The following is a 20,976-nucleotide window of genomic DNA, read 5'->3' as shown; positions in this document are numbered from 1 at the left end:
TAGACAATACCATTGGTGGGCCCATGGTCGAATCCCTCAAGCCTCAATTACTCCTTCACTAGATCTCGATGTGTTCCCTTTAAAGAGTGAAGAAACTAATAATGCTACCACAAAAACAAGGTAGTTGTTAGACCATAAATATCAAATAGAGTTGTTAGCTACGTCAAGCCTAAGCTTATGGGTGGGACTAAGAATATAAATGAGTTCCTCAATTAACCACATTTAAAATAACTCGATTAAAATACTTCTCATTGGGAGATCCTAAATGGAGTTGATTAGTAAACCTATTTACATCTCATGAGACAATGAGTTAGATATGATACATTAAGACAAACGACGACCCTTAGAAATCTACCTTGGACTTTTCCTTAAAAAAAGATAACATAAACATGTATGAGACATTTGCATGGTCTAAGCCTACTAAAACTTCATTGGACGTCCCGTTTTAAACTCATTTATCATCCCAATTAACATGTGTTACTTTATAACCACCCAATTACATAGAACTTATATTAAACTAGTTAGTAAAATGTTGGTACAATCCAAGCCCATTTATTTAGTATTTTGGATGGTTTATACGTGGAGATTCAAATTGTAAGGCATGAATATATTGATAAAAGTTGGTTAGTTTTTAGTTTACCGGGTGATGGATAGTCACGAAAAGAAACTAACACAACCACTAGCCTTAAACACCAGTAATTCCAAATCTTCCTTTCTGACACCTTGCCTCTCTCTAGATGTGTGTGTGAAAGGACTCCTAAATTCTTAATCAATCCCGCCAACCCCACAAATCATTTAATCCAACCTCTATCCCCCTCATGGACTTAACTCACAATCTGCCAAAGGGCCTCTTCACATATATTTGTTTATAGTGAATGGAAAATGCTTTCCTATGACATGGACAGATTGACTCATCATAGTTGGTGCTGACTGCACCACCCCATCATGGGCCTCATCATATATATGTTTTTCGTATTCCATATGCTCTTCGAATAAGACCATCTGATCCTGTTTCATTCTGCAAGTATATCTTCCCTACTTCCATTCCATGAATCCAATGTTTCTTCTTCTTCTTCTTCTTCTTCTTCTTCTTCTTCTTCTTCTTGCATCTTTGGCCACACGCCTACCTTTTCTGGTGGCTGAGCCCTCCAAACTCACCCCTCACGTCACTATGGTGGGTGTTGTGTATTGTGACATTTGCTACGGCAACACTTTCTCTAAACAAAGCTACTTCTTATCAGGTAATGTTAAACTCTAAATGTACATTCTACTGTCATGTTTAAGAAATGGAATTAACTACTAAAGAAGTTTATTCCAGACTTTGAATTTCAGACATTAAGAGTTGATGTTCATGTAGAGTGTAAATTCAAACCCAATTCGCCCAAAGTGATAGAGCAAATTAGTATATTAGTTAACAGAACCACAAACAAGTATGGGGTGTACAAGTTGGGCATACCATCAGTAAAAGGGGTTGATTGTGTGAAAAGCTCAGTCATTCGCAGCCTGAAATTTTCCAAGTTTGAAGATACCCTGAGTTACAAACCACCTAAGAAGAGTATCACCTTGTGTGGGAAAAACATACATGAATTATCATTACCAAGTTCTTTGAATTTATCAAAGTTCTTTCTTCCATATGTCCCACCCTATGGTTTCCCTTGGCCTCCTTTACATCAATTCCCCCCTTGCCCCAATTACCCCTTTTTCCATCACTCTCATTTCCTTTTCTCCCACTTTTGCCCACCTTGCCCTTCCCTACGATACCATTTCCAAAGCTTACCTCAATACCCTTTCTATTCCCTCTTCTCCCAACTTTTCCTCCATCTTTGCTTCTGCCACCCCTCTCCAACATTTAATCTCTCTAACCATATCTAATATCCCTTTCCTCTTTTTCCCCTCCACCACCATCATTTAATTTAAGAGACTGAACTTTGACATTGTTATGTGTTTGCATCGAGTAAAGCCTAAAAGCACATATTAAAATCAGTTAAAGCCTCAAACTTCAGTCAGTTAGTTAGTTAGGCAACCGCTTGTAATGGTAACTAACGGTAACTACCAGTGTTCAAGTCTTGTAAAATCTTCCCTTATGGTTTATAAATAGAGGGTTGGAGTAGTCAATTAGAGAGCATGAAACATACAAGTTCTATTGAGTGAAAAGCCTAGTTGTTGATAGTCTTTGTAATCTCTGTAAATTGTGTACTCGTGTGAGGCCTTTGGTGTACTGGTTCATTTAAGAATTAAAGGAAGATTGCTCTCAGTTTAAGGCTGGACGTAGGGTCATCAACTACTTGATGATAAATCCTTTGTGTCTTGTGAGTTTTATGATTCTGTTGTTTATTCCTATTATGTTCTATATTGTTGTCTTATCCTGTAACAATTGTGCACAAGTGTGTGTGTGTTTCGTAAGTCAATTTTAGTGTTTCCAGTGCTCCCAAGATAACAACTTGGCATCAGAGCACGGTTGTTTAGTTAAGAAAATCTAAGAATCATCGTCTATAGTCATATACCAAGAATTCTAACTTGCAGGAATGGCATCAAGTTCATTTGCAACAAGGTATGATATCGAGAAGTTTGATAGACAAAACGATTTTGGTTTATGGAAGATGAAGATGAGGGCTTTGCTTGGGAATCTTAGACTGGAAGAAGCACTCAAAGGGGAGACAAAGATGCCTGCTGTGTATACCATAGAAAAGAAAAAAGAAATTGGTAAGAAAGCTTTCAATACTTTGATCTTGAGTCTAGGAGATAAGGTGATGCAAGAGGTCTCTAAGATGAAGACAGCAACAGAGTTATGGCTTAAGTTAGAAAGCTTATACTGACCAAATCACTCTCTAATAGGTTGTATTTGAAGGCTAAGTTCTTTACGTTTAAGATAAATGAAGGGCAGAAATTACAAGATCATATAGATGAATTCAATAAGTTGTGTCTAGATCTTGAAAATATAGAGGTAAAGTATGATGATGAGGACAAAGCCCTGGTATTACTCCATTCTTTACCTAAATCTTATGAAACTTTTGTGGATATATTAAAGCATGGCAAGGATACACTAACTCTTGATGATGTTATAAGTGCTTCAAACTCTAAAGAATTGCAGAATAAGGTGGAGGGTAAGAGCACTTCTGGGGATGTTCTTGCTGTCAAAATAAGGCCAGATTGGAAAGACCTTAGAGGCAGGAACAGATCTAGGTCAAGATCAAGGAGTGGCAGGAAGTTAATAAAATGCTATCACTACCATGGGGAAGGACACATTAAGAAGAATTGTCCTAAGAGAAATAAAGAGTTCCAAGATAGAAGTAACCTTGAAATTTCTACATATGTTTGTGAATTTGATTATGACAGTTCAGATGCCTTAATAGTTTTTGAAAAGGAAGAAAAAGAGTTTTGGATTTTAGATTCTAGTTGTTCCTTTCATATGACACCTTATAGGCACTGGTTTCTAAATTTTTAGGACATAGTTGGTGGGAAGGTATTGCTAGGAAATAACCAAGAATGCAGAATAATGGGAATAGGAGATATAAAGATTAAATTGCATGATGGAACCATTAGGACTTTAACATCTGTGAGATATGTACTAGATTTAAAAAGAAACCTAATATCTCTTGGTGAATTGGATAAAAATGGTTACTCCTATAGAGGAGACGGTGGAGTTCTTAAAGTGTATAGGGGATCTCTTATATGCATGAAAGCCAACCTACAAAATGAAATTTATGTGCTGCAAGCTTCCACTTTATATGGTGAAGCTGCAGTAGGGGAGAATAAAGTTTATGCGCAAACGAGGCTATGGCACTTTAGGATGACACATATAAGTGATCATGGACTGAGAGAATTGTCCAAACAAGGAATATTAGGCACTGGAAAGGTCACAATTTAGACTAATGTGAGTCATGTATATTTGGAAAAGCTGCAAAAGGTTAGAAAATTAAATTTTCTAAGGAAGCTATACATTCTTCTAAGGCTCCTCTAGAATATATTCATTCAGATTTATGGGGCCCTGCATAGACTTTATCTCATGGAGGTGCTAGGTATTTTCTGTCCATAGTTGATGATTACTCTAGAATGGTTTGGGTTTATGTCTTAAAATCAAAAGATCATACATTTGAAGTTTTTAAATTTTGGAAAACCATGGTAGAAAATCAGAAAGGAAGGAAAATGAAGATCATTAGGACAGATAATGGTCTAGAGTTTTGCAATAAGGAATTTACCCAGCTGTGCAATGAAATTGGTATTCTAAGACACCACATAGCTCCAGGTAACCCTAAACAAAATGGTTTAGGAGAAAGAATGAATAGAACCCTGCTTGAAAGGGTTAAATGCATGTTTTTTCATGCAAAATTACCAAAGGCATTTTGGGGGGAAGCTGTAGCAACTGCAGCTTATGTTATAAATAGGTCCCCACCAGCTGCTATAGGCTTTAAAACTCCCTATGAGATGTGGTTTGGACATGAGCCGAGTTTAGATTATTTGAGGGTGTTTGGATGTTTAGCCTATGTGCATGTAAAGCATGGAAAATTAGAACCTAGAGCAAAGAGGTGCTCGTTTGTTGGTTATCCTTCTGGGGTAAAGGGATACAAGTTGTGGAATTTGGAATCAGGTCTGACTAGGACAATTGTGAGCAGGGATGCCAACTTTGATGAGGGTTCCACTATTAAGGACATTAAGGTAGATGATCAAAAGGATTTAGAGGGTAAATCTAAGTCGGTGGATGTTGAACTGCAAGATAAAATTCATGATAATGATTTAGACAGTCCTCAGAATCAGGAAATAGATCACCAAAATGATAGTGAAGAGTGTGAGGATAGTGAGGAAAATGAGGATGGTTTAGACACATACCAACATACAAATTTGCAGCAATACAATCTGACCAGGGACAGACCAAGGAGACTTAGCAGGCCACCAGCAAGATATGGATTCTCATATCTTGTGTCATATGCACTGACAAGTGCAATGGAGGTAACAGAAGATAAGCCTCTTACTTATGAAGAAGCTGTTCACTCCAAGGACTCCCATAGATGAATAGTAGCCATGAAATCTGAGATGGAGTCGCTAGAAAAAATTAGACCTGGACTCTAGTAAATAGACCTCTTGGACAAAGGGTGATAGGTTGTAAATGGCTATTTAAGATTAAGGAGGGAGCTAGAAAAGATGAGAAACCTGAGTATAATGCTAGGTTAGTAGCAAGAGGGTTTACTCAAGTACTCGGGATTGACTTTAATGAAGTTTTTTTCACTAGTGGTTAGGAATACCTCTATTAGAGTCCTATTAGCTATAATAACTCACCTAAATCTATACCTAGAACAAATGGATGTAACCACTGCCTTCTTGCATGGTGAATTAGAAGAAAACATTCTAATGGAACAGCCAAAAGGATTTGAATCAAGAGGAAAAGGGAAGCAAGTATGCTTGCTGAGAAAGTCCCTCTATGGATTAAAACAATCCCCTAGGTAGTGGTATAAGAAATTTGATAAATTCATGTTAAACCAAGGGTATAAAAGGAGTTCATATGATTGTTGTGTGTATTTTAGGCATGTTTCTAATAAGATCTCTATATACCTACTCCTCTATGTTGATGATATGCTAATAGCAAGTCAATCAAATGAAGAAATTCAATATCTAAAGCTGAAACTGAAGTCAGCCTTTGAGATGAAGGAGTTGGAGGAGGCAAAGAAGATCTTAGGTATAGAAATTTCTAGAGATAGATAGTAGAGAAAAATTCTCCTATCTCAGAGATTCTACCTTGAGAAGCTTATCAAGAAGTTTCATATAACAGATGCTAAGGGTGTAAATGTTCCATTTGCTCAGCATTTTAAACTATCATCTAAGCAATCACCCACTGAGGAAATAAGTAGTGAGGAAATGACGAAAATACCTTATTCCAGTGTTGTAGGCAGCCTCATGTATAGCATGGTATGTACAAGACCAAACTTAGCTCATGCGATAAGTGTAACAAGTAGGTTTATGGCTAATCTAGGAAAGGCTCATTGGAATACTGTGAAATGGATTTTCAGATACCTAAAAGGTTCTATTAATATGGCTTTGGTTTATGGTGGAGCTAAAAAAGAAGAAGAGCCAAGCATCCTTGGATTTACAGATGTTGATTATGCAGCAGATTTAGACAAGAGAAGGTCAACCACAAGGTATGTATTTAAGCTATGGAATTCAACCATTAGTTGAAAAACTAGTTTGCAATCTGTGGTGGCACTCTCAACCACAAATGCAGAATATATAGCAGTCTCAGAAGCTATAAAAGAAGCCCTATGGTTGAAAGGTTTAACAAGTGAATTGCTTGGGAAAACTGTAACATCAACCCTGATGTGTGATAGTCAAAGTGCTATACACTTAGCTAAAAATCAAGCACATCATGAAATAACTAAACACATAGATGTAAGGCATCATTTTATCAGAGAAATTCTTGAAAAGAAATAGATAAATCTGATCAAAGTTGCAGGGGAAAACAATGCTGCTGGTATGTTCACCAAGGCTATTCCAATAGCCAAGTTGCAACACTGTTTAAGGCTTCTACAGGTAATGAACAGGTGTATAAGCAGGTCCTAAGGAGAGCAGATCATTACTCAAGTTTGGGTAGTACTTGTGCAAATGGTGGAGAATTGTTATGTGTTTGCATCGAGTAAAGCCCAAAAGCACAGATTGAAATCAGTCAAAGCCTCAAGCTTCAGTCAGTCAGTTAGTTAGGCAACTGCTTGTAATGGTAACTACCAGTGTTCAAGTCTAGTAAAATCTGCCCCTATGGTTTATAAATAGAAAGCTACGGTAATCGATTAGAGAGCATGAAACATACGAGTGCTATTGAGAGAAAAGCCTAGTTGTTGATAATCTTTGTAATCTCTATAAATTGTGTACTCGTGTGAGGCCTTCGGTGTACTGATTCATTCAATAACTAAAGGAAGATTGCTCTGGTTTAAGGCTGGACGTAGGGTCATCAACTACTTGATGATCTGAACCAGGATAAATCCTTAGTGTCTTGTGAGTCTTATGATTCTGTTGTTTATTCCTATTCTGTTCTATATTGTTGTCTTATCCTGTAACAATTGTGCGCAAGTGTGTGTGTTCCGTAAATTAATTTGAGTGTTTCCAGTGCTCCCAAGATAACAGATACCTTACATTCGTCCAATCCCTCCCGAAAGCCTTAAGAGCCACCCATGAGATTGGCCTTCACTACTTCAATTCTTGGTCTATGTTGAAATAATTATCAAAATGATATTATATGTACAGACTAGGGTAGCTAATGAACTTGAACATTGCACAATAGGATGTTTTCTGTGAAATGTTACAGCAGCTTGTGCTTCGTGTGATAATCAAATCTATTTACAGACTTCATGCAATGTGGTAGACTTCTTCTAAGCTTTACAAATTAAAATACCTTAATTCATTCATTCTCCATGAAGGAAATGCACCATTAAATTTAGACAGTAGAATGAATTGAAGAAAAAAAAACATTAAGTCAATAACCCTGATGTTCCACCAGCACAAAAATCAAGCAAACGACCATTAAGTATAATCTCAAAGGGCCAGCACACCTATATAAGAAGTTTATATATAATTTCCAAGCAAAATGTCAAACTTTATTAAGTTCATATAAAGTTTAATAAATAAGAAAGTAACACCTTTACAACCTAGGCTGGCTTCAGTCTCTTATGCTCCTGGTTTTTAGTTACTTCAGGGTGATCTGGAAAGCTTTAAACCGTTTTGTTAAACTTAATTTGGTTGGTTGACGTGGAAAAGTGCACAATGCCTGTTCCAACCATTATGCCCTGCACCGGGGCGTGCGTGTGCGTGCGTATCAAAGGCCAAGGGCTAGCACACTATGCCTCTATGTGCTTCAAAATTCACTTTTGCAACTTGGAACTCCCCTGCTGCTCTCTAGCATCTTCACCTTTTCAAGTAACTTTTGGATGGTATTAGATGCATCCTGCAGAAAAATAGATTTTTCTCATACAAGAAACTTACAAAAGCAAAAATAGATTACAGGAAAAACTGGAAGGAACAAAGGAACATAATTCCTTACTGCTAACTTGTTTCGCAAACGAGCCTCCTCAGTATCTCGCCGATACCGCTCTTCCGAGAATATGTTAATTAGAGCTTCTTGTTCTTTATCCAGCTCCTCCATTTTTTGTTGTGCTTCCTGAAGCTGATTAGAAATAAGGATCAACATTAGCGCCACCTCCCCCCCCCCCCCCAAAAAAAAAAAAAAAAAAAGAAAAAGGATCACATTATTTTCAATATCCATCAATTCACTAACATCTATTTCCTTCATCCAAAAAAAAAAAAAAAAGCCAGCTATTTCATACTTCTCAAAAATTTTTGAAATACTTTTCTCTCCATTGTGATTTAAATTGTTCCTACTAGTTTAATACCTGTTGCTAAACCCATTCAGTATAAATATAAACAAACCCATCTGAATATGTTTGGTTCCTAGGCATAATGTTCTCTGGATATCAGTTCACCATTCATGAAATTTGTATTTCCATGCAGCTACGGGATGACATGTACTGTAATAGTGTCAATTAGATTTCCAGAGGGCAAAGAAAGATGATGTACTTACTTCAGTTTCTAGTGAGTGACGTCGATCCCTTTCAGCCTCCAGATCATGCAACAAATCTGCCACCGTCAATCTGTCTTCATTCTTTGATCTACCAACAGAAAAGGTATACTTCACCATGAGGATCATGAGTGAGTGGCAGGCATCATGTTGTGCCTATATTCATGGAAATATGTAAAATACCTTTCCCCCAGTTCAGGATTCTCTGCATCAAACTTAACCATACACTTCCGTCTGGAGTAGGCATGAGCATATTTGTCTCCATTCACGTTACTAACCTGGTCATCAATGGGAAAAAAGTCTAAATGAAATACAACCATAAAAACAAAAATTTCACTATTGTGTTGATGTTTGCAACCACTTGACTGAAGAGCTAACCAACTTATAACTAGTTATCAACAAATGGCATTTGGTTGCCTATGTAATTGTGTCCCAAACCAAAAGAGAGATAGTGTGTTAATGAGGGAGAAGTAGGAAGGTTTTTTTCCTTTCTTGCTCTAAACACTATTGAGGTGTGTTGGCGACATTGCTAAACAACATATCATGCCTTTCTTACTTTAGCTAGTTTATACATATATCTTTTTCTATATTTTGTACCAATACCTCTTTAGGTTTCCTTTCTTACGACATTTATACATAAAGTCCTGTAGCAAACTCTCTCACTTTTTATTTCACTCTTACCTCTTTATTCCACCTCCAAGACTTCTGATTTGGGGCTTTTTCATGACTCTCCTAGAACCATTATTGTCATATTTTGAATAACAGTAGCCATTTCAATCCACATTTGATTTGGTTGACCTTTACACTCTGCAGTACAGGACAATCTCTTTTGTCACACACTTTTTCCTTGAAAATAGTTTAAATCCCATCATTTGATTCTAGGGTTTTTTTTATCATTTTTTGCCTCCATTTTTTGATATGGACATCAATAACCTTAAGTCTATGAGGAGTGCTCATGCATCCTCCCAGTATATTTTTACAATCGTTGTAACATAAGCAGCCCTCTTGTCTCATAAAGAAGTAATCTATTTGGGTAGTTGATAAGCCGATGTTGGCTATGATGAGCTCATGTGTTGTGGAAAAATCCAAAGTAGCTTTACCCTCACTATTTTTTTCTCGAAATCCATAACCTCCATACACATCTATATGCTCATTCCCTTCTCTACCCACTCGACCATTTAAGTCACCTCTTATAATGATCTTCTCTTCTCTATACTTTGTTCTCATAGTAACATCAAGTACTGGCAATTATCCATAAATTGGTATTAATAAAAATTTGTGGTGAACTAGATGAGTTGAACACGATTTTTATGAGACATAAAAGATTTTACCTTTGAATATGGGTGTCCAGTAATAAGAACACTTTCCTGATTTGGTATACATTCTTGCAGGACTTCACCATGAGTATGGGATGTCAAGCCATGACTTCTTGTTGGTTTCTTGTGATTAGTAGACTTCGTGTCATCTTTTCTAGCATCATTAGAAGGTGACTTTTCTTCATTTCTTTGGGTGGACTTGGATTTCGATCCACCATCATCACTATAAGGGTGTCCATTTGAATTTGAAGATGATTTATCCTTGTCAGAAGGGATACTTTCTCTGTCTGGAGAAATAGACTTCTTTTTCGAATGACGTCTAGGAGCATAACCGATTTTATCACAGTTTGCAGACCTGACAAAAACACAGTTCTTCAAAGTTGAAACACATTCTTTACAACCTATTGGGACCAAAGATACATGAAGTGAAAAGGGCAATAAAGAACCAACCAGTAGTTCTTCTGCATTACAACTAATCTTGCCTCAAGTCTAGCTAGTGCAGTTGTGCGCTCAAACCCTTGTTTGTCATGAGCTGGTTCAACAAAATTAGCTTCTAGCACGCCTAGAGCATGAAAGTAGAAAAGAAATTGGTTACGGCAATCAGAATAATCACAATGAAATGCTGAAACAAATACCACAGACTACTCATTGTAATGCAAGAAACAATACCTATAACCCCACGGCCATTACTTCCAGCAGCATTCCAGACCCTCCAGAATGGCTATGAGATAAATAGTTTCAGGTTAATATATGCATAAAAGAGAGACGCCCAAAAAAAAAAAAAAAAAGAAGACAACAAAAAAGGTAAAATATGATGCTGCTTCATCAAAAATACTATATAGAATTATGATAGCAGGTTGATAATGGGATAGGTGGCTTTGAAATGAGTAACCTCTAGGCTTAAATCAAAGGAAAACATGATGCTGTAGCATAAAGTTAATATTCCAATGTCACACTTAACTGAATAGAATCATAAAAAGAAATGGCCAATTTACCTTGATCAGTCGATTCTTATGATATACATTAAAACCTTGAATATCAATATGATTGTGTGCATCTTTTACAAATCCAACCGTTCCAACAGCAATCATCTGTCACAACAGTCACTAATTATTATATTAAATATTAGCATCTATTGCAACGTCAAAGCTTGGTTGATAAGAGAAATACATTTGGATCCTTTGACATGGCTCCGGAAATAGACACTGGTTTATATGTGACCTCCTTAGTTAGCATCATATCATCGACTAAATCATGGTGATCGATACATTTTCCACGCAGAATAATTTGGAAGCCAGATGGAATTCTCAGATATAGAATTGATGCATAACTCTGAAAAAAATAAGAGAGCTTACACGTTATTTGCAAGATGTGAGTAGAAGCTGATCCACAAATTAAATTAATTGCACAAGGTAATACACACACTTCATAGGCTACATTAGATAGTGGATGCACAAATAACCTAAAATACTAGACTCAAATGCATGTAGAACATACTCCCAGTAAGCATAGATTTCTTCAAACTTTTAGTCCAACAGCTCTCAATACGATTTCTCTAAATTTCATTGAAGGCACTGGAAATTATTCTAGAAACATTCCTAAGAGTAGTAGCAGTGTATGTGCTGTCAAGAAGTCAAAGATAAAGGGCATGCAGGAGTATAATACTCCATAATTGAAGTTTTTACCCAAGTTAGCACCTCAACCAACCTTCAATCTTACAACTAATTGATCTAGTGATTGCTGGCAGAGTTGCTGAAGACATATTCGCAAAGTGCTAACAAGCACAATCAGCCAGTTAATCACAAAATTATGTATCTAGTGGTGAAAGAACTTAAGGTAATATAGAGATACTTGCAAAACCTATTTCACATTTTGTCAAAGGTGACAAGTCTACAGAGACTTTAACTCATGTCTCTTTATTGGACTAATGCAGGATTAAACCACTTGAATGTCCTCAAGGTAAGGAAAAGCTCCACATTACACACAGGCACAGTAAAAAATGAGGAACAACATCGAACGACACGAGCAGGAATCAAAATATTTCAGATATTAGTTAAGGAAAAAAGTGAAAAATAACTTTAAAAAGCATAATGAACAAATAAGTAAAATACCCTCAAGGAATGCTGGTAAGTCAAAAAATATCGAGAATTTGGATAATTTTTTGCCATCTCGGTCTTCTTGTCATCTTGATTCACCCCTCTAATTTGAATATCCTGTTATTCAAACACAAAAAATAATCATTGCTACGAAATTGAATGTAATCAGAGTCATAAAAAAATTTCTCAAATTTAGGGCATCCACAGCATACATTTTCATCTGCATCAAAATCAAGTTCCATCCGTCCATTGTCGTCCTCCCAGAGATTGTATATTATGATGCGTGTACCTTGATCTATCAATGGATTGAACTATAGAGTGATAGGCAACAACATTTGTTAATATTAGTGGAAATAATTTTGTAATTTACTTTATCCAATTAAATTTTTTTTATCCTATAACAAAATATTATAACTTTCACAAGCAATAAGGAAACAATATTTAAGACCACCTTCATTTAATATGACAATCAAATATATACTGAGTTCAGATTCGCAAAGTGAAAAAAGTTGAATCCTAAAATAAGATTGCCTGTACATCACTAACACACATTGAAAAGTCAAGTCCCGAAATAAGTTTGTTAGCATGTCACGATAATGGTCCAGTTTTTTTTTTTTCTTGAGCAATAATCCACATTAAGACATCTTCAAACCCATGCAATTCAAATCACAGTAGCAACAACAATAATCATAACCTAAATCCTATTAGGTGAGGTTGAGTACTTGAATTCTAAGCCTACAGCTATCTCTACCCATGGCCATATCCTTTTTGTAAGACCATATTATATGCTTTGTCATATTTAAGGGTTTCCTACCATGTTTTATTTGGCTTTTCCCACTTTTAATGCAAACTTCATTTCACCTTGCCTTATAAGACCATTTATCAGCCTTCTTCTCACATGTCTATGTTATGGTAGCTAGCTGAGTAATCTAAATAAATGTTTAGTTAGGCTACTAGAATTTGAATTTCAGTTTTAGCATAGTTGGTAGAATGTTCTAGCATGCTGTTGGCCATTGTAAGTGCACATGGGCAAGGGACCAACCATTTTTGGCCCCCAAACTTAGCCCAAATTAGTATAAGTAATTGATCAAGCGCCAAACTACACATGTTGAATGAAATTGGAAATTAGTTTCCCTCCAAAATGTTGAGATCAGGACGGAGAGAGAGATTTAGAAAGAGAGAATTGGAGGGAAACTAATTTCCCTCCCAAATATCTTCCATTCTCTCCCAATTCTTGTTCTTAATTTCTTGAGAACTCTCTTGTTAGATTACAAATCTGACAAACTGGTATCAGAGTAAGCTCCTGGTTGGAATTTGTTGGACGATTGGAACAATGGTAGACAAAACTAGGATGTAGTAGATGGAGTTGCAACTTCAATAGGTGACAGTGACGGTGTCCGAGATGCAAGGAAGGGTGGAAACGATGGAGGAAAGCGTAGGTTCGGCGGTGGATAGAAAGTTGGAGGCATTGGCCGATCGCCTCAAGGGGCATATGTGTTTGCAAATCTGAGAGGAGATGCAGGAAGTTTGGGATCAGGGACATTTGTTGCGGGATCAACTGCAACAATTTGTGATGATGCTCGCGAATCAACCACAGGTGAGGATCTCTCCTGATTTTCCACCTAGAGAACGATTGGAACCAATTCTACTAGGAATTAGCGTCCATCACTATAGTGTGGGGTTTGCAGAATCGAAAAGGGAGCTAGCTATAGGGGAAGAATTGATGCCGGAGAGAAGACGAGGGTTACCAGACAGGGCACAATAGACTGGATTTCCAATACCTAAGTTGGAACTATCGATATTTGAGGGTGTTAAACCTCGATGGTGGCTGAAGTGATGCGAGAGATTGTTTGAAATTCACCAGGTGCCAGAGAACCAGAAGGTGGCCTTGCGACAATAGCATACCTCCATGATGCGAGGGATGTGTGGTTTTAGGGCTGGTCCAGAGTAAGGGAGAGCTATAATTGGGATGATTTCACAAATGGCCTTAGTGAGAGGTTTGGGGAATGAGGCTGATTGGATGTGGTGCAGGAGTTCAATCTCTTGAGGCAGGAAGGATTGGTGATGGATTATCCAGCGAAATTCGAGGAGCTCAAGTTTATGATGTTGAACAGGAACCCCGGCCTAATTGAAGAGTACTTCATGTCGAGTTTCATAGGGGGATTAAACAATGAGCTAAGATCGACAGTGCAAGTGCTCCGGCCAAGAACGGTCTCTGAAGCAGCAGAAGGGGTCTTCTTACAAGAGATGACGTTTGAAGCTTTGATGAGGAAGAAGAGGGGGAAAAGCAAAGGAGTGTAAGGAGGGATTATACCACAGGGAAGTAGGCCAATGGGGAAGGAGTCGATGAGGATAGGGCCTGACATCAGGTACCTTGTGTTACCTGTAGTCCCTCAAAATATGCAGAACAAAGACAAGATGATAGAACAAAGAAGGATGGTTGGATTGTGCTTTAAGTGTGGAGATAAGTACACCTCGGGGCATCAGTGTAGGAAACAACTTCTATTGCTGGATGGAGGAGAAGAAGAAGAGGAAGAGGAAATGGCAGTGATGGAGGAAGAGGAGAAGGAAGGTTGTGGAGCCATATCCCTACACACCATCAAAGGAGTGGCTAATAGAAAAATTATTAAGGTCGAAGGGAAGGTGCAGGATAGTTCTCTCATGGTATTGATCGACAGTGGGAGCACCCACAGTTTCATTGATGAAGCCACGGCTAAGAGGATGAGGTACCCAATGGCTAGAACTCAGCCGTTGTTAGTGGTGGTAGCCAATAGGGACAAAGTGATAAGCAAATTAGCTTGCTTGGGGTTTTATTGGGAGATGCAAGGGGAGGAATTCTAAGCTGACCTCAGGCTACTCAGATTAGGGGGCTTCCATATTGTGCTTGGAGTGGATTAGATGCAAGAGGTGAGTCTTATTAGTTTTGATTTCAATAATATGGAAGTAACATTGGAAAAAAAGGGGAAAATGGAGGTTCTACAGGGCAATATGGAGGTGGGTGCCTGCAAAATGATGAGAGGCAAGAAGCTACAGCGGATGTTCAAGAAGAAATGGGCACAAGTAGCTCAACTATTTTCCATTGAAGCCACTGATTAGCAGGAAGAGAATTCAAGGAGGGGATACTTAGGATCCTCCCAGCCAGTACATGAATTGACCCTTATTCATTACTAAATGAATATCAAGATCTCTTTGTAGAACCTAAGGCATTGCCCCCTAAATGTTCATTGGACCACACCATACCTCCCATACCCCATGCTGAACCATTAAACATTCGTTCTTATCGGTACCCACCCAAACTCAAATCTAAAATTGAGAGGATGGTCAGAGAAATGCTAAACCAATCAATTATTCGCCCTAGCCACAACCCTTTTGCTTCCCCTGTCCTATTGGTCAAAAAGAAGGATGGTACTTGGTGCTTCTATGTTGATTATAGACAGCTCAATGCCATCGCCATTAAGGACAAATTCCCCATTCCAATCATTGAGGATTTACTCGATGAACTTAAACATGCAACTATATTCACCAAATTAGAGTGGATCCTAATGACAATTCTAAGACAACATTCAAAACACATCATAGGCATTTTGAGTTTACAGTCATGCCTTTTGGCCTCACAAATACCCTAGCTACATTCCAAGTCCTCATGAACCAAATCTTTGAAGCTCACCTCAGAAAATTTGTGTTGGTTTTTTTGATGATATATTAGTCTACAACCTTTCTTTTGATCAACACCCTTAGAGCTACATTTGAGATCCTGCGATTTAATTAGCTATGTATCAAGTAGTCAAAATATGCCTTTGCACAGCCATAGGTAGAATACCTTGGGCATGTTATTTCAGGGGCTGGAGTGGGGACTGACCCTAAGAAGATAGAAGCAATTGTGACATGGCCCAAACCCTCTAACATCTGAGCCTTAGGGGGGTTCTTAGGACTTACTGGTTACTACCTGTAATGACCCGTTAGTGGGTCTGGGTGATATATTTGGGAATAGAACATTTATTTTATTAGAGTAATGGTTTTTGGGGAATTATTTGAGATATATTTTTAAGTGATGTGCAAAGGAAGTGGAAAAGTCAAAGATTTGACTTGGGTGGTAATGGGACCCAAAATAAATCAAGGTATGTATGGAAATATTATTTGGAGTTATGGAATTTAACTAATGTTTAAACTATTACTCAAGTATAAATAATTCTCATTTGAATTATGATGCAATAAGGGCATTTAAGTAAATAAGGGAATAAGGGGGTATATATATATATATATATATAAATTGATGGCTCATTTTGCATGAAGGAACTAAAGGAAAAGAAAGAGAGAAGAGGAGGAGGCCGATCGGGAGAGAGCAAAGGAAGGTTAGGGTTTTCTCTTCTCATCCTTCTTCTACCTTGATCAATGGTGCTCCAAAAGGGTTGTGAAAGTTAGATACTTCTTCATCATCTTCTCCTTCTCTTTCTCTTCTTGCTAGTTTATCTTGTTGGGTGGGAAGTGAAAGGTCTTGGAAGCATATCACCTCTAGTAAGGTCATCAAGAAGAGCTTCTTAAGTCAAGTTCCAATCCTTCCTATCTCTTTTTAAGGCATTTGATCATGGTATTTGGGGATTCAAGCATAAAATCCCATGTTTTCCTAAAAAGTTGCCCTTGTTGAAGGTTATGTAGAAACCTTTGTAAAGCTTTCTTGTCGTTGGTTTAACCTTGTTAGTCTCCCTTGAGTTTCAAAGTAGGGTTAGTTCCACCTACAATCCTAAAAGGAATAAAGCTTTGGGGTTAGGGGGTTGGTTATGTGAACCTCCTTGTGTTTGGCTTGCATTTGGTATTAATCAGGGCGGGTTCTATTCTGCTGCCGGTCGACCGTTTTGGAGGAAACTATTGATCGTTTGTAGCACCTATCGACCGTTTTTGGCCTGTGACAGCTTGCGCATGCTCTATTATTTTGAGCATAACTTTTAGTAGAAATATCCGATTTGAGATCTTTTTGCATTGTAAACTAGACTCGATAAGCTTCGTTTTGATTTATAATTCAGATTATTTGGACAAGTATTGAGCTTGTAATTCCCTGTGAAATACCCATTTGAAATCTGGAATTTTTTTTTCAATCCGACAATACTCCGATTTTTGGGAAATAAATGATCATTCTTGGAACATGTTTGGAGTATGGTTGTGAGCCTTTGATAAGCTATGTGTTGCTTCTTTTGGTATCAAATTTCTTAAAGGATTGAATAAGTCTATGGGCATATCTTGGTGTAGTTGTATTCAACGTCCAAGTAGGGCTTGCTTTTCCCTACATTTTCTTTGGGAATGATGTTTTCTTTGCTAAACTAGAGAACATGCAAGATTTTGGTGTTACTTGCATGGATGTTGCTATTGTGCATGATGTTTCTTGGTTGACATTGGGGGATTAGATGCGTTCATGAATGTTAAGTCAGAATTGCTTATATATGAGTGCACGAATTATGGTTTGGCATGATTATATTAAATGTGATCAGAATGGCCTATGTATGAATGCTTGATGAAGAGTTAATTTATAACTATGTTAAAGTTGATAAATGTTTATGGGGGAAGTTGTTTAAGCAATTCAAAACCGCCTTAATTACCAAAGTGTTCAATTATATGGGCATCGTGTCTTGATTGGTTGCCATGGAAGTGGTATATGTGTACAAATCGGGCACGTGCTACCGAGGCATTGTAATGTGCATAGAAATTAGTAATGTATGGACCTTATACGTGATATTTGTGATATGTTATGATTGCATTAAATGTGTTGGAAATGACCTATGTGTTTGAGTTTGGTGAACTATTAGCATTTAATGGTGTAGAATAATGTTTTGGAAGGATACATGGAATATACTCATGATGCTTACCTAGAGAAATCTAGTGCATGTGATACTCGCTCGAGATGGTTGGTGTGTGTGAGGTATGGCTCTTGATACTTGCCTAGCGTGATCTAGTGCATGTGATACTCGCCTGAGATAGTCGGTGCGTGTGAAGTGTTGGCTTTTGATGCTTGCCTAGTGTAATCTAGTGCATGGGGAATGAAGCTTGCCTAGTGTAATCTAGTGCATGTGGAGTAATGCTTGCTTAGTATAACCTAGTGCATGTGGAGCGTTGGCTTTTGATGCTTGCCTAGTGTAATCCAATGCATGTGGAGCGATGTTTGCCTAGTGTAATCTAGTGTACATGGAGCTTCGGCTCATGATGCTCGCTCGGTGTGATTCTGGTACATGATAGGATGTTGGTCCTTATGATGATATGATAAAGTTGTTGATATAAGAGAAATCATAAGTGCGTGGTAAGTACTAATGAACATGATGATGAGAATAATGTATGATTGTGTATGAACATTTTCATAACATGGTTGGGGTATATGGTCATATGTGGATGGATGTGTTGCATGACATTATTGTTATTATGTGCAATTATTATTATAAATAGGCATGTATGCGTGAATACATTTTGATATCTTGTGGCAAGGCATGACTCAAAAGGCTAGGGTCAGTGGGTTATGAAATTGTTATGGGGAGTTTATTCTACTCCATTCTTGTATTCATGCCTTTAATTCTATTGCTCACATTGCTTTGTTTTATACTTGCTAAGCCTCGTGGCTCATTCTTTTGCTTTGCATCATTCCAGGTAAAGGTAAAGATAAGGCTGAGGGCGAGTCTAGTAAGGGTTGATCTTTTGTCAATAAATGTGTACAGAGCTCACCTAAAGAAAAGGCCTTAGGGTATTTTGTGTTAAATTACCAGAGTCAATAGGCTTCTGTGCCTTGAGGGTATTTGTATGTTTTGTGATATGACTTGATGTATTATAGTTAAAGGATGTATCTTTTGTTCTGGTGGAATGTATATGCTCAATTATTACGTTATGATGTTTTCAAGTGAAAGTTTTTATGGTATGATAATGGTGGTTAGGCTCATGTTGCTTTTATATCATTCTATTAATGACCCTCTCATGGATCCTCTATACTAGTAGGGGCTTCGAGAGGCGGGCCATTACACTACCGGAAGTTTGTGAAGAACTATGGCACCATAAGTAAGCCCCTGATCAAAATGCTGAAAAAAGACGGATTCAAATGGAGCCCCAAGGCAGAAGAAGCCTTTGAGTAGTTAAGAAAAGCCCTGGGTAATGTGCTGACATTGGGCTTACCTGACTTTAATAAGCCTTTCACACTGGAGACAAATGCTAGTAATACGAGAATAGGAGCAGTGCTGTCTCAAGAGGGCCGACCTTTGGCATTTCTCAGCCAAGCTCTAGCCCCTAGACATCAAGGTCTTAGCATTTACGAAAAAAGAGATGATGGCAGTGTTAATGGATATGGAGAGGTGGCATTACTACTTGGAAAAAGGAAGGTTTGTAATCAAAACGAACCACAAGAGCTTGAAATTCATCCTACAACAAAGGCTGCACGCCCAACTACAAAAGAAAGGTATGACCAAACTAATGGGATTAGACTATGTGATTCAATTCAGGAAAGGAAAGGAGAATGTTACAGCAGATGCCTTATCACGCCGCCATGAGAAAGGAATGGTACAACCATCTCTACTGTGGTACCAGATTAGCTCTAAGAAGTTACTAATAGCTACAAAAAGGGTGAACGGACTAAGGAGTTACTAGAGCAATTGACGGTTAATGCAGCCAGCAAACCAGGCTACTCATTGGCCAACGGGGTAATAAGGTATAAGGGCAGGATGGTAATCGGAGATTGTAAAGAGTTGATAGGCAGGATAGTACATGCATTGCATGGATCATCCATTGGAGGGCACTCAGGTATCCAAAGTACCTATCACAAGGTTAGACATATATTTTTTTTGCCATAGCTAAGGAAGTATGTATGGGATTATATCTTGAGGTGTGAGGTATGTAGAAGATGCAAGCATGAAATAGTAGCCCACCCAGGGCTACTCCAGACTCTAGAAGTTCATGACCACGCATGGACCAATGTTACCATGGACTTCATCGAAGGCCTACCAAAATCTAAAGGGAAGGACTGTATTTTGGTAGTAGTAGATCAGTTCACAACATTTAGCCACTTCATAGGATGACCCATCCCTTTACAGCACAAGAAGTGGCTAGAGCCTACTTGGAGAATGTGGTTAAGCTACACAGAATCCCAAGGTCAATTGTATCTGATCGTGACAAAATATTTACCTGTCTCTTTTGGAAGGAGCTAATGAAAATCCGAGGCACCAAACTCCTAATGTCTACAACTTACCATCTAGAAACGGATGGCCAAACAGAACGTGTTAATCAGTGCTTGGAGGGGTATCTACAGTGCTTAAGTTTTGTGCAGCTAAGGGGATGACACAAGTGGTTGGCAGTGGCTTAGAAGTGGTACAATTCGAGCTTCTATAGCTCGATCAAGATGACACCTTTTGAGGCTCTGTACGGTTGCAAGACAGACCTACATCTTGCCCTAGGAAGCCACACAACAGTAGCAGCAGTTGATGACTATCTACAATAAAGGCAAGAAGTGCTAAGAATGGTAAAAGAGGAGTTGGCTAAGGCGAGGAATAGGATGAAACAGCTAGTAGACCGAAGGAGGAGCGAACGAGAATTCTCTGTGGGGGAAGAAGTGTATTTGAAGCTCAACCAACAGCACTTCAGGGCACTAACCAAACAACCCATATCCAAGTTGAACCCAAAGTATTGTGGGTCATTTATGATTTTGGAGAAAATAGGGGCAATAGCTTACCGATTGTAGCTGCCTAAGGAGATGAGGATACACCCTGTCTTCCACGTCTCTCTTCTCAAGAAAGCTGTGGGCACACAAAGATTTACCCCAAAATTACCTCCTATGGTAGGAAAAGCACCTCCAGACGCTGTGCTAACTGCTATTGTGGACAGAAGGGTCATACAACGCAATGGAGTCCTTCTGATCCAAGTGTTAGTCCAATGATCTTCCCTTCAATCTGACAATAACACTTGGGAATACTTACCGGAGCTTCTCCAACAATTTCCCAATGCTGCAAGCTTGTTACATATTTCTCACGGATAATAAATACTTTAAGGGGCA

The 20,976-nt window shown here is 38.2% G+C and overlaps 1 protein-coding gene across 1 annotated transcript in view; it reads right to left on the bottom strand.

Moving 5' to 3' along the window:
- Positions 1-7,834: 7,834 nt before the first annotated feature.
- The window catches only part of LOC127796819 (protein MICRORCHIDIA 7-like), a 46,214-nt gene continuing 33,072 nt past the window's right edge, over positions 7,835-20,976 (bottom strand). Inside the window, exons 9-19 of the mRNA XM_052329219.1 lie at positions 12,179-12,277; positions 11,982-12,083; positions 11,041-11,202; positions 10,866-10,961; positions 10,540-10,591; positions 10,321-10,432; positions 9,886-10,225; positions 8,738-8,832; positions 8,558-8,645; positions 8,021-8,143; positions 7,835-7,924 (exon numbers count right to left, since the gene is read on the bottom strand). Of these exons, the coding sequence (XP_052185179.1) occupies positions 7,835-7,924; positions 8,021-8,143; positions 8,558-8,645; positions 8,738-8,832; positions 9,886-10,225; positions 10,321-10,432; positions 10,540-10,591; positions 10,866-10,961; positions 11,041-11,202; positions 11,982-12,083; positions 12,179-12,277 (1,359 nt within the window). The remainder of the gene's footprint in view (positions 7,925-8,020; positions 8,144-8,557; positions 8,646-8,737; positions 8,833-9,885; positions 10,226-10,320; positions 10,433-10,539; positions 10,592-10,865; positions 10,962-11,040; positions 11,203-11,981; positions 12,084-12,178; positions 12,278-20,976) is intronic.

This window comes from Diospyros lotus, chromosome 3 (genome assembly GCF_014633365.1).
Source record: "Diospyros lotus cultivar Yz01 chromosome 3, ASM1463336v1, whole genome shotgun sequence".
In the NCBI taxonomy this organism is placed as follows: Eukaryota; Viridiplantae; Streptophyta; class Magnoliopsida; order Ericales; family Ebenaceae; genus Diospyros; species Diospyros lotus.
The sequence above is the reverse complement of the archived record's forward strand: the minus strand, read 5'-3'. Positions and strand labels throughout refer to the sequence as shown.